This window comes from Chanos chanos, chromosome 5 (genome assembly GCF_902362185.1).
Source record: "Chanos chanos chromosome 5, fChaCha1.1, whole genome shotgun sequence".
Classification (NCBI taxonomy): Eukaryota; Metazoa; Chordata; class Actinopteri; order Gonorynchiformes; family Chanidae; genus Chanos; species Chanos chanos.
Window position 1 is genome coordinate 26598144 of NC_044499.1, and position 14432 is coordinate 26612575.

Genomic DNA, 14432 nt, shown 5'->3' on the forward strand with positions numbered 1-14432 from the left:
AGTAATGAATGAGCTGCAGTTTAACCAGTGTTTATGGCATGATAATGTACATGACCGCCCACTGGTGGCATGCAAGAGGGCGGGACCGAAAGAAAAAGGTCAAAGCAATGCAAATGCACACACAATGAATGGCGACCGTGGAATGCAAAAGCCAAATCCCAGACATTTTTGGTGATTTAGAAATCCCAGCCGGACACATTTTTTAGGTCCGAGAGACATGTCCAGGAAGAAGAGGATGTATGGTCAGCCTAGATTTTATAATATTAGTTTTGAATCATGTCAAATTTGAGCTCATTTAAACCTGATCAAGGATTAGCCTCAGATATTTAGGCCTGCATGAAGCTGCTCGCTCCTGCACTGTGTAGCATATATATATCACATTTTATGAGTAATGTAACATGCAACACTTAAAATGGTGATTCCACACATAGTCGTTAGTGCTCCCTCAAAAATATCAGGTGACCAAGACATTGATTGTTTTGGCTTTAATCATTTCACATTAGTATTTGTTACATGATAGCTGGTCTTGTTGATTGAAGCAGTGCTGATGTTTTGGTTCTAGGACATTTCCCTGTAGCTTAGCATCCACAGGAGCCAGGAATCTGAGGAGTAATGTGCAGGCATGTTTGTATGCACATATGGTGTTTTGTCCCATTTGCATCTGTCTTAGATTTCATAACTGTGCGTGTGTCCTCTGTTCACAGCACTTTTATTTTCTATGGCATATGATGTGTAAAGTTTCAGGGAGTTTGCTTGTCTTGGACATGAACATTAACAGATTATAACAGTTTGCATAAGTTCATTTGTGACATCATGCTAATTTACTCAGATTTTTATGTACTTCTGACTGGTCAGTTACACTTGAATTTTCATGTAGATGTGTCTTGTGTTTTGGACAGGATAACCCCTCCAACATGTCCAGGCCTATCATCTCCAGGTCACCAGCATCTCCACTTAGCAGCCAAGGCATCCCAACACCTGCCCAGCTCACAAAGTCCAATGCTCCAGTGCACATCGACGTGGGCGGACACATGTATACTAGTAGCTTAGCCACACTAACAAAATACCCAGAGTCCAGGTAAGTCCCCCTCGCTCCTTTCATCTCTGACACCCCCGAGGGTTCCAATCCATGACTGAGCTCAAAAGGCATGTTTTAGCACCTCTGTTCATGCTTTTGTTGATGGCTAAAGTGACAGCACATGACTGGACTGTGCAGCACATATAAATGTATGAAATGTGTTTACCATTTCAGGATGGGAACAACCATGTATTGCCATAGTGTTTCCCCTGTTGTGCAGGTTAATTGGTGTGTGTATGTGGCACATTATTGTTATATTATGGTATATGTGGGTGCACTTTACCTAATACGCTGTTGTATAAAAGATCAGGTGAACTGACTTCTGGGTAAATGTTAATGATGACCACATACTTATTTTGTAATAAACAAAGAATAGAAGCAAAATGTCAGTGTTGGTAAAAAAATAATAAGCAGAGGTGTGTGTGGTGACACTTATGAGTAATCTCTCTGATCTGAATTGTCTGGCTGTCTATGCCTCACGAGCTCTATGGCTCTCTAATGTCACAGCTGTGCAGGAAGTCACATCCACACCATCTATAAAGATGTTAGCTTGACACACTTGGAATGAGGCGAAGCGCTACCACATATCCAGTACATTGCCTGTCGAATAGATTATATATTAGATTATATATTATATATACATCCCTACCTTTCATCCGTCCCTTGCTCTGTGTTAAGTGTTTTCCTTGTGTGTTTAAAAAAAAATGCCTAACTGAATAAACCAGAAGTAGCTCTAATGCAGAAAGCAAATGTGGGTTCCTAAAGATGAGTGCTTCAGACATGAACTGAGGAAGGAAGAGCGTCACCACATCTTAACGAAGTGGCTGTTGAAACAAATCGCAAAAAATATTAAATATACACATTCTCTCTCTCTCTGTGTGTGTGTGTGTGTGTCCAGAATTGGTCGACTCTTTGATGGCACTGAGCCCATTGTCCTGGACAGCCTCAAGCAGCATTACTTCATCGACAGAGACGGTCATATGTTCTGTTACATCCTCAACTTCCTCAGGACGTCCAAGCTCCTCATCCCGGATGACTTCAAAGTGAGTGTGAGAACAAAGGCCGAGTGAGGCTAAGGCTCAGGAGTGTGTGTGTGTGGTGTTCTTCACCTCTCGGCACTATGCCACATATACGTTCTACAGCTTGTAGTTCTTCGCTCCCGTATTGTTTTAAAGACTTTGGTTCAGTGCATGTTGAGGATGTATCCAGTTCTTCCTAAATGAAACCTTTTTCCTGTTCGGTCTCCACCAAGGCAATTCTGAATGCAGAGATAATGCTGAATTCCTACCTAAGCACTTTATGGATCCCTTCTCCTTAGACCATCTAGTGCATTCAGATAAACGTTTAAGAGGTACATATGACACGAGAAGACGAGTAGTTCTCCTGCGTCATTTAGATCTTAAGTGCACATATACCCTGGGAGTAAGTGTGCATCTTTTCAGACTTAGTCAATATTTCAAAGCAAACCACTTGGCGAAGAATGTAGTTTAATGAGTAGTAGTGTCATATACACAGAGGCCAAGCTGCTGGGTTCCTCTGGAATAACAGACAGGCAACGCTCGTCTGGAGCCCTGAGTCCCAGGTTCAGGGAGCACAAAGTTTGTCATTCATGACCAGTGGAAATCTTATTATTTATAAGCCTTATTGTTTAACACAGCTGCTTATTCACAGTTTTACGAACTGAGTCAGTGATGTTAAGGTCTTTGAGCCTATTTCTTTTGTGTCTTGACTGTAGGATTACAGCCTGCTTTATGAGGAGGCACGTTACTTCCAGCTGCAGCCCATGCTGATAGAGATGGAACGTTGGCAGCATGAACGGGAGCTGAACTGGGTGTCACGGCCTTGTGAGTGCCTTGTGGTACGCGTAGCACCAGATCTGGGAGAACGCATCACCCTAAGTGGCGACAAGGCCCTAATTGAAGACGTCTTCCCTGAGATCGGTGATGTTATGTGCAACTCGGTCAACGCCGGATGGAATCACGACTCTACGCATGTCATCCGCTTTCCACTCAATGGCTACTGCCACCTCAACTCTGTCCAGGTAAGGCAAAGCAAAAACCCATTTATCTAACTGTTGGCAGTTTGTAGTGGTCTTCCCATCCATGTCTGTGGAACTTTAGTCCTCCACTCACATTTTCAGTACTGCATCGATGTATTTGTGTGTTATCCAGTAGCCCATTCTTTGATGACTCTATTGTTCCTTTAGAGCATGTGCTGCAGTCCATGGAAAAGCTTCCTGTTGCAGTCATAGGAGTTGGGAGTTTGTCCTAAAGCTATGGTTTATGAAGGTGCTTTTGACTGTTTGGCCATCTGTGTATGTGTTTTGTTTTTTTTTTGCTTGCCTTAACCCAGTTTTATGTTTGGTTTTTTTTTTGTTTGTTGTTTTTTTTTGTTTTTTTTTGTTATTTCATGGTTTTGGAAATAGCTGCAGTACCTCAGTTGTGCATTTTCCAAAGGGTTGCTGTTATTATATTTCCAGACCCACAGACGAACAGACACACACATGCGCATACACGCACACACCCTAGCAGGTATCCTCTGGGCCATGCCCATAATCCTGTTTGGTTATTAAAGCGAACCCACGCAGTGCACTGGGTGGAGGGCTGGGGGAGAGGCGTGCTGCCAGCACAGTCAGACCTTTCTAGTTTTGGTGGGGGGCTTGGGCCAGCGGGGTTCAGAGCTCTGAGAATTCGCTCTACCAAGTGGAGAAGAAAAAAAAGCTCCTGCTGGGAATGCAACGGTTTCACTGCCCTGTGGATACATCTGTGAATATCTGCAAGGCATAAGAATAAGACACAAAGGCAGCCTATGTTCGCATCCAAAGACACGTCCACTTAGGCATTTTTAGTTTTACAATGTTGTATTTTGGTAGGGCTGGGTCATCTGGCTAAAAATGCGTTCATGATATTTTTTACGTCGGAAAGAAAAGCACACAAAGACATTTGACAGTGTTCCATCTGAGGTTTGAAGTGTATTCTGTTTAAGATGTAACCCTGCAGACATGCGAGTGTTCATTACTGTTTGAGAAACTCTCATCAGAACCAACAGGCTGACCTGAACACAGCCATCCATCCAATAGAAGAAGTTACTTTTCCTAATGAAATGCCCCTGAATTGCCTCAGTAGCTATGCCTTTTGGCTGTTCTGTGTTTTGCTAGACATGAGGTAGCCAAATCATTGCCAGGCTCCTGGTGACTGAGGCAGGCCCATTCTTTGCCACACTTCCATGGCTTTTATGGGTTTCTGTGCTGGTCTCTGCCCAGTCTTTGCCACAGTTCCACGGCTTTAACGGGTTACTTTGCTGGTTTCTGCCCATTCTTTGCCACAGTTCCATGGCTTTTACTTGTGTTTTTTTTTTTTTTTGCTGGTTTCAGTACGTTTTCGGTACAGACATGCAAAACATGAAATTTCTTTTCATTCATTTAACTTGCAGACATAATTTCCTGAACACATCAGGAATGCACATAAAGGCACATACTGTTCTTTCATAAAACATTCCTACATTTAGGTATTATCTTAAATGACTTTTTTTTTTTTTTTTAATATTGCTGCAACCTACTAGCAAAACTTAGTGCTTCTGAAGGCAATGAAATAAATACTACTAAATAAATAAATAGTATAACAAGCTCTTACTTTGCATTCGCCATACTTGCAAGGCTGTATCACTGAACATGTGCTAGTTCAGATGCTTAGTTACGACTCCGTTATGACGCCGGAGAGGAAACTGTTTTTAATTTTAGTTCCGCACACAGAAAGGGAGGGAACACCGTATCTTGTCAAGTATCATTTTATTCGTTAACATTTCGGTCGACTGACCATCACATAACGTGCCTGGTCAAAGCTAGACTATGTTCACTTGGATCACAACACACACTGAACCAAACATCCTGTACCGAACATTACGGTACACATACATGTACCGCTACTCCCCTAGTCATACGCAATTCAGTAGACTCTGTTCTACCTGCTATAATACCTGCTTGCCAGCTTGTATGTTCCTACTGTAGGTACAAAAGCAATCCTAACACAGGGGCACCAAACGATGTAGGAGTGATAGGACTATAAAATCAGTCTCAAAGTTATAACCATTAATTTTGGTGTTTAATACTTTAATCTAATTTTAATAATTTAATTCTAATCTAGTTGTAACACTGTGCTGCAGCCTTAGCGAGTATTGCAGTACTAATGCATTGTATTACACTAAATCTATAACAGTCATGAACAACCAGGTTGATGAAGGCAATTGGGAGTACTTTGATGGCAGAGGTTGGCATTCAGTGAATATTGCAGCAGAAACAGACAGGACAACAGTTTATTCCAAAGATAATACTTGTACATAGCCTCATTACCATCATATTGCCAAGTAGTGTTGATTATGTTAATACGTAGTAAGTGTATGACTGAATGAGTGTAAAGGCTGATTTATACTTCTGCGAGTGGCCTACACCGTTGTGAGCATTTATACTTCTGCGTTGGTGTGTCTGCGTTGCTCTGTAATGAAACCTTCAACGCTAGTTTGCAGTAGGATTTCTATGCCACTGTGTTGATTTCCTCGTGCATTACAAACGATAGAGTAATGTTGAATAAAAAGTTGGAATTCAGTCATTGCACAGCAATATCTGTAAAACAAGTTTTGCGTTTAAAAGGAGTAGTTTCTAAACTTTGTAGGACAAACAAACGGAGCTCTTAAAATAACGGGCGTTCAGTTTGCCATTTGACAAATTTTCAATCGCGACTGAAACTGAGTGGATCATGTTGGAGTTGGAGCCAATAAATGTTGAACAACAGTTACTTTTACTGAAATGACTGCAACACAGAAAAGAGAAAAGACATCGGAGCAGATGGTGTGTATGACCATTGAACCGATTGAGCCGAAGGAGGGTGATCCTACCAAGTGGATCAATCCCAGTTGTTGTGGCCTGCTTCGACGCGCGTCGCAGCAACGCATAGTTAGATTTCTAAGGAGGTGCGCATCAGGCTACGGCATAGGGTACGCAGCTACGATTTGACGCAGAAGTATAAATTGGGCTTAAATCTCTTCCGATGTGTCCTCTCTTTTCTGTGTTGCAGTAATTTCAGTAAAAGTAACAGTTGTTCAATATTTATTAGCTCCAACTCCAAAATGATCCGCTCAGTTTCAGTCGCCGTTGAACATTTTCAAAATTGCGAACTGAGTGCTCATTATTTTGAGAGCTCCGTTTGTCCCTCAAAGTTTAGAAACTAGTCTTTCTTTAGATCGCAAAACTTGTTTTACAGATATTACTGTGCAAGGACTAAATTCCGACTTTTTATTTAACGTTATTCTCGCAGTCATTTGTAATGCACGAAGAAAATCAACACAGTGGCATAGAAATCCCACGCAAACTAACGATTTGGCGATGTGATTACAGAGGCACACTACACAGAAGTATAAATGCTCACAACGGCGTGGGCCACTTGGGTAGGCTCCGCGTAGAGCCTACGCAGAAGTATAAATCAGCCTTAAGAGTGGAGATACATGCGTGTATGTGGGTGTATGCCCACCTGCGCACTGAAAAGAGGAGGAGGAGCGAGGGAGAGAGGCTGTGCGCAGGTGCACAGGCAAGAGCTATGTGTGGAATGTGAATGTAGTTCGCCAGCGTCTGTGCTCGGCACCATCGAGAGTGCGGATGGGCAACAAGAAGCGCGTGTGAGAGAGAAACAAAGGATCTCAAACTTGAGAGCTAGTTGAAGTGTGTGATCAGACAAATGGAGTTGGAGAGAGAGGAAAAAAGCATGCCAGATCTATACTTCAGAAGTCGCAAACAAAAGAAAATAACAAGCAGCCAAAAACTGAATTGTGTGTGAAGTACAGTGTGTCATTTAAATCATAAGGATTCAAATTGCCACACTTTCTTCACGTTAACTACATACAACCTTAAGACTAAAGTGTGCCCAGATACCAGCCTTACTCTGAATCATTCTTGCGTGGCAACCGAAGATGCGTCCTTGGTGGCCTGATGAGCTGTAGATGCGCAAGTCCAGGGAGAAGTTCTTTTCCTTGGCGCCTGAAGATCTGCGGGGCTCCGTCGCTCGTCCAATGATCTTGAAGGGTCCTTGATTTAGTTCGTCAGCGTTTTAAGAAATGAAAAGGGATCCGGTCGCCTTTTCTTCCGTCGAATATTGCGTGGGTTACAGTATATTTAACCGGTGAAGTTAAAGTCGCAACTATGCGAGAGAAAGTACATTAAAACTTTGACCGGAAGTTCGGTACAAGTATCCTGCTTCGTTGTTTCTTTGTTCTTCTCTTTTGCAGAGAGATGGTGTCTCTTTAGGCAGGGAGGGTCCCTTCCAGAGAGGGAATCCACAGCCAGAGAGAACAGTGTCTCTTTATGCAGGTAGGGACACCCGCTGCAAGAGAGCACCGCTGCGACCGAGAAAAAAAATTGGATTTTTCCGCGGTTTTACGGCGAAGTTGCGTCATCACTGTATCTGGTATCTCGTGTCACTGCTGTATCCAATACCATTACAGTGAAAACTGAGAAGATCGGTTTAGATTACCCGTGAGGTCAAGCAGGGAATTATGGGTAGTATGGGCTACGGGCCTGGCAACCCCTACACTACAGTTCACCAAAGAGAAAGACTAGAGGAAGTGAAACAGTGGAGATGTCATTTTGAGGTTCTGATTAAAATGTCCTTATTAAAAGTGATTTAATATTCAAACCAGCTTATTGCCTTCTACACTTAATATTTTACACCACTGTGTCTGAACAAGAAGGGCCATCCCACGTTTGTCATTTATGTAACTGCTGTGTCGTGTGTGTGTGTGTGTGTGTGTGTGTGTGTGTGTGTGTGTGTATGTGTTCTGGAGCAGGTTCTGGAGCGGTTGCAGCAGCGTGGCTTTGAGATTGTTGGCTCTTGTGGTGGGGGTGTCGACTCTTCCCAGTTCAGTGAGTATGTGCTGAGGCGGGAGCTCCGGAGGGGCCAGCGTGGGTCCCACCCTAACAGGATAAAACAGGAGCAGCTGGACTAAAGACGTCCTAGGCCCTAGAGGGCAGCAGACATTTCTGCAGCTGCAATGCACCCCATGTGGTGTGGACCCTCTCGGCCACTCATTTCCGTTTCATTTTCAGAAGCAGCGTGACCAGATTTAAATGTAAGGATTCATTTTTGTCCAGTTTCCTAAGAAAAAATCATTGACATTTGAAATGAACAGGATAATCGTGACTGTCCTTTGAAGACATGTTAAATAATCACCCATTCCCCTGGATAAAGTTTGTAACTACAAATGAAAATTGTGTCCATGCAGACAAATGTTTTAATGATTTTTGGTTTTTAAAAATGTTTAAATCATTTTGTTGTTGTTGTTGTTGTTTTCTTCTTGTTATTCCATAATATTAAGAACTTGGACACCTGCATTGAATTGATACAGATTTTCATACCAGATTCCTTTCTTAAATGTCTGTGTTTTTTCACGCTGCCTTAGTTTATAAATGATGACATGTTTATGTTCTTTTGATGTCAGCTATTTCACAAAGTTATTAACAAGTCGTCATTTGACTCAAACTGAGAGACTTTAACATGACCATTCAGGACACAGAAAATAAGAGTAATGGGTTGAGTGAAAATGTTTGGGATCCACACTCTGTATCCTTAAAATGTCATTTGGAAGATATTAGCCTGCTGCCACAGGCTCATTCTCTGTGGAAAATGTCATTTGGACATTTGAACCATTTTCTCATTTAGCTCTAGTTTAATTTTACAGGAAATGTATACTAAGCTGTTGACAGACTGCAGGATTATGAAACTATATGTAGATTTTATTTTTTTCCTGAAAAGTATTCTTTTTTTGACTGAGTTTTTAATTGTTCGTATTGAGTTTTGGTCATACAGATATACATATGCTTGAGGAAATATGGAAAGTCAGACAGAATCACATATGCCCTGAAATCAAGAGGAATGTAGCACAAAAATGTGAAATAAATCTAACAAATTGTTTTCAGGCCTCACCACTAAGATTGACTGACTTAATTATTTTAATAGCTTTTATTATTTTATTGTCTCTTTGAATAAGGCTCTTTTGAGGTGGCTAAATCATTACTAGGGTTCATTCTCCATTCTTGTACACCGGGTTATAACTGAAACTGAAGTACGGTCACCATCCTTATACACTGGTAGAGTTTTGGAGAACAGCTGAAGAGAAGGATCAACCAGAATTCCCTCTCTTAGCGCTGTCTCTCTAAACACAGTGAAATCAAGAGCTTTTGTAAAATGAGCCTTTTGACCGTTACAGGCTCTTGTATGTCCAGTCTGTGTTTGTCTCCATTGTTTTGCTTCTTTCTCACAAAGGGGAAAAAAATTCTCTCTCAACAACCTTAATTCTAAACAGGGCATCTGTGGGCATGCAAACTCTATGGCAGGCTCTAGTTTTAATGTGTCCTTGCCCAGGGCAGCTGAGGCCTCAGAGCTGGCCCTTACTGCTGGGACAAGCTCCAGGGCTGATGCAGTGGAGCTCTCTGTTATGCTAAACTGTTCCATCATTAGTGGCTCTTTTATTTCTGGAGCTGGTCTTTAGAGACCGTCACAGCGCAGTGCTAAGCCTGCATGCAGGAACAGCTAGTCAGGGGGAAGAAGTGAGATGGATACAGGTACTCTGAAAAGTGATGAATGATAAAATAAAAACACAAAGCCCAGTACTCTGAGCTTTCTCTGTTTTTAACCCTCATTTTGCTTATATTTGCATGATGCTTGGTAACAAGGAACAAAGGTAGACTATTTATTCCCACAGCTTCATGATCATTGTCTCACTTGTACAATATCAGACAACTTGTCCAGGGATCTGTCCACCTCTTATTCCCTTAATCAAGTCTGACAGCAGTGTTGAGCTGTTTGTTCACTCGCACATGCACTTTTTATTCTTTGTGGTAAAGTAAAGCCGAACAGGGGTTTGGGTTGCCCCAACACAAAAAATTGCTCCAATTAGCGCTATAGTGCAAGTTTTTTTTATGTACAGTGCAAAAATCCACAGTCCCAATCAAAGTGCAAAAAGTGAAAGTATCCAAAATTGAAGTATGTATATATACAGTGAAAAACAGTTTACAAGTAAAAAACAAAACAAACGAGAATATATATATATATATATATATATAGCAACAAAGAATTTAAATAAACAAATCGCACAACACACCGCACACAGCTACTCTCTGGCAATATCTCCTATATTTTAAATGTGAAGGTGAGAAATTGATCGATAACAGAAATAAATTAACAATGCTAATTACATATTTCGTAACAAAATAAACTAGCGAAAAACACTACTTAAAAGCTTTTTTTGTTGTGTGTCTTTTGCGTTAATGCTAGGCTAGGTCAAATTCCAGCATGGAGTTTATAGGACACGTTTACTAGCCTTGTTCTTTAATTAACACTAGCGTTTGTGCATAACCTACATTACAGTACAACATGGGGAAACCCGCCGCAGATATAATCAGTTTCTCCTCCATTTTGCTTAGGACCAAAAGTTTTGTGGGAACAATAGTTTATACTGTTGTGTTCTCTACAATTCTCTAGAGCGGAGCACTTCCAAATTCCTATTGGTTGCCGCCAAACCGCGTCATATCTCATTACCATAAAGTTAACCGAACTTCAACTGTGGCTGTGTCCGAAATGGCATACTACCGTACTACATACTACATACTAGCCTAGTATACACTGCATACTGCGCACTACTCCACACACTAGTATACAGTATGGTACGCAATTATGACAACTTTCGTGTAGTGTACTACACGTTTGCTATCGGTTGGGCTATCTGTTCTGTTAAAATCGAACAACACACGACAACCACAAATATGTATCAAAAGTAGCCGTATAAGAAAGCGTATGAAGATTTATTACACCAAAATATTCAACTGATACATTTATCTTCGGAACTGCAGCTGCAGTTGAAGTTGAAACTGGTTCTGTCACTGTCCGCCATGTTTTTAAAATTTTTTGACAGTTGGAAATCACCGCGTTGCTTCATGGGATGTAGTAGTCGGCGAAGTGAGCTCGGGATGTATACTAGAAATTTTCGCCAGTGTAGTACATCATCCGGGTAACTGTCGTGTACTGCGAAATTTTTATTTTTCACGTACTGCATACTACTTACTACTTTTACGTCATAATTAGTATGCGAGTAGTATGTAGTATGCCATTTCGGACACAGCCTGTATTTTGACACCCAAACCACCCTCACCGCGACGCCTGTCATCGCAACGCTCTTCGCCGCTTAAAGACGCTGGCTCTCATAGAAAATTAATGACTTCCGGTCACTTTGACGCTCTCGCCGCTCTCAGCCGATCATTACATTTTTATGTGAGAACCCTTTTCCCATGGAGTGGCCCATTCTCCGTGCGCTCCACGTCAAACCAAGGTCAATCCAGGTCAAACCGAATCCAGGTCAAACCAAATAAACAAGCCAGCTCGGTTTGGTCCTCCCCTACACCGGTAGTCGTTCCCCGCCATGGCACAAACGGACGAGGAGGAAAAGTGGAGGGAGGCACGACAACCAACAAAGTACTATAACACAAAAAAGAGCATTTTAAACAAGCGATAAGTACAATAAAGACGAGAGCAAACATGTAATAGTGTGTGTGTGTAATACGAAAAAGACGGTAACGGTAAAGACAACAACAGTAGAGATAACAAACATTAAGGTGTAGTTGGGTGTGTTTGTAGTGTTTTTTAAACTGTAAGATTGTGAACGTGAATTGGAAATGTTTGTGTGTACATTTAACAGGACACAAACACAAATAAGCACCGTATAACTATGGAATACGGAATGGAATAAGGTTGTTGCTGGGGTGAGGACGCCGCTCGCGGCCTGAGACAGAGCCCTCCGTCACATTTTTCCTACCTTTTTTGCCATAGCAATAATTTTCATTCAACATCCGATTTATTCACAGAACAAAATATGGTAACAGTGCTGTACTTTGAAAAATATTGTAACTAATTTTTCCCCACATCTCACATTCTGCAAACTGTGAGATGTCTTCTACTGATGTCATACCAGTGGTATAGATAAGTTCCAGTCAGTGGTTCACCATGTATGAGACTGAATACTAATATCAGTTAGCTATAACCATAAAGTTACATGATATTCTGAACTAAAAAAAACCTTACTCTGAAAAGCTATATAAAGCTCAGTGCTCTTAACACTGAACTTAGAATTTGTTCAAAATGATAATGGTCATTACAATAAACATATATTAAACAACAGCATTAATGTAACCAGCACAATTAATGCTCTTTGAATTCTGTTCTTGTAGATAATTTAAGTTCCTGGGTCACCACGCTCTATAAAGCAAAATATGATTTTATTGCATACTCTATAGAGTATGATTTCACATACTCAGGGAATAGGAACATAAAAGTCAATGTTTATTGCAAAAGTTCGATTCTAACAAAATGAACCTACTGTTGAATAAAATGGACTTCAGATGGAGCTATGGCTCATTAGCTGTATACATGCACAAAAACCTCTGAACTTAACAGAGAAAGATTAACAGCAAACTGGAAACAGACAATGACAACAACCTTGCTACCTTCAGTATACCAGTATGATGTAACTTTACCCATGTATTAATTATTGCTCACAGAGAGGCACAATTAAACAAAAGAGGCTGAATGATGTCCAAATGGTCATGAGGGAAGGGAGAAGAAAAGCCTGGACACAACTGAGTGTGTCCAGAATTATTGGAGGGTCACCAATAACCGGATTTTGCTTTGAAGCAGACATGAGTTTTAGCATTGCAGGAGTGGAGACAACTCAAGGACACTCCTCAAGCCTTGCCTCTTGTAGATAAAGTTAGCAATGTGTTTGGTTTTTATCTGATTTGAAAATGGAGGGGTGGGGGTCATGTATTTGTAGACTGGATGTGTTTGATTGCAGGGTGTGTTTGAAGACAGTGTGTTTGGAGGTAGGGTGTGTTTGGTGGGAGAGTGTGTTTGAGGATGGCGTGATTGGAGGCAGGGTGTGTTTGAAGACGGTGTGTTTGGTGGGAGAGTGTGTTTCAAGGCAGATTGGAGACAGGCTGTGTCTCAAGACAGTTAACCAAGGTTACCAACAGCACTAACCTTGGTTATCTTAACTCAGGTACCATTAATGAACCTTTATTAACTTTTTTTATAATTTCTGGTCAACATAAAACCAAGCTAGCTTTGCAGTAATCTTAAACTGTCTCTTGTTTTGCATTTAGAATATGAGTGGGGGTATTTCTGCTTCTCTGGGCTGAGCACTAGAGAAGGGTACACACAGACCCTGTCAGTTGGGCTTTGTACATATCCCTGCAGGACTGTGATGCAAAGTGAATGCCCACACAAAGAGACATCATCTGTCTTCTGTTGCTTTTGGCAAAATCTCCATCTCCTTTTGGTCATCACATTACTCACTACTTATCTCCATTTCTAATGCTAAACATTTGGTTTTCCTCAACACCGCACTATTTGAGATGTTGAGCAGTGTCTCCTCAAACCTCCACAAGTAAGAGGACAGAGACTGCCTGAATCATTAATCTGTCTGTGGTGTTTTTTCACCTTGACGCCAATCCTAGTCAGTAATCTCCTGAGTTCACAGAGGTACCAACAGAGTCAGTGTTGGTCTGCCCTAGGTAATAGCATTTGACAGCACACTTCCTCTCGCTCCACAAGTAGATGTTAAGTAAAGATATCTGTATGAAAATTTTTAACACATTTGTAATTTTGTCAACACCATTGGATGCCCCAGAATGTGCATGCCTTCAAGTGTTCATCAGTTTTCATCTCTGTTTTTCAGCTGTCCTATCCTTTTTGCTGTATTTCACTGGTTGCACCCACCTCCATGACCACTACCACCAGACAATCAATCTAGTCTCCAGAGTGTGTTCTCACACATATGTAAACCCTCTCGTTCATATTCCCATTTACAGGCAAAGCACTGAATGGGAACTTTCACTCTTTCTCTCTTTCTCTCTCTCTCTTTTTCTCTCTCTCTCTCTCTCTCTCTCCTTCTCTGACCCCTTTAGTTAGACGCCCTAGTTTTACAGACTGGAAGGATTGAAGCTTCATAAATACCTATATAAAATTATAATGACTAGATCCATTATTACTCTTTCATCAGCAAGGGCATTTGGTTCGTTTGCTTAATGAATGCATTGGTAGATCACGTTATTGCCTCACAGCATCCCAGGCAAAATATTCATCCCAGGCAACATATTCATTAGTTTAAAAATGTACCCTAGATTAGGGTCTGATCAGGACAATGCATCTCTGAAGTCTCACAGGGTTGAATTAGAGATGCCTGAAATACAAATACATATCTCAGGGCATATTTGAAAAGTTTTCTTTGTCAAACCTGAATATTTCATTACCAATAGAATGTC

At 41.2% G+C, this 14432-nt stretch overlaps 1 protein-coding gene across 1 annotated transcript; it reads left to right on the top strand.

The window, feature by feature from the left end:
* Positions 1–902: 902 nt before the first annotated feature.
* Positions 903–8068, top strand: LOC115813070 (BTB/POZ domain-containing protein KCTD1). The gene is made up of 4 exons (XM_030775661.1): positions 903–1078; positions 1977–2121; positions 2814–3119; positions 7910–8068. Exons 1-4 carry the CDS (start codon positions 915–917, stop codon positions 8066–8068), a joined length of 774 nt encoding a protein of 257 aa, XP_030631521.1. The 5' UTR covers positions 903–914.
* Positions 8069–14432: the final 6364 nt, after the last annotated feature.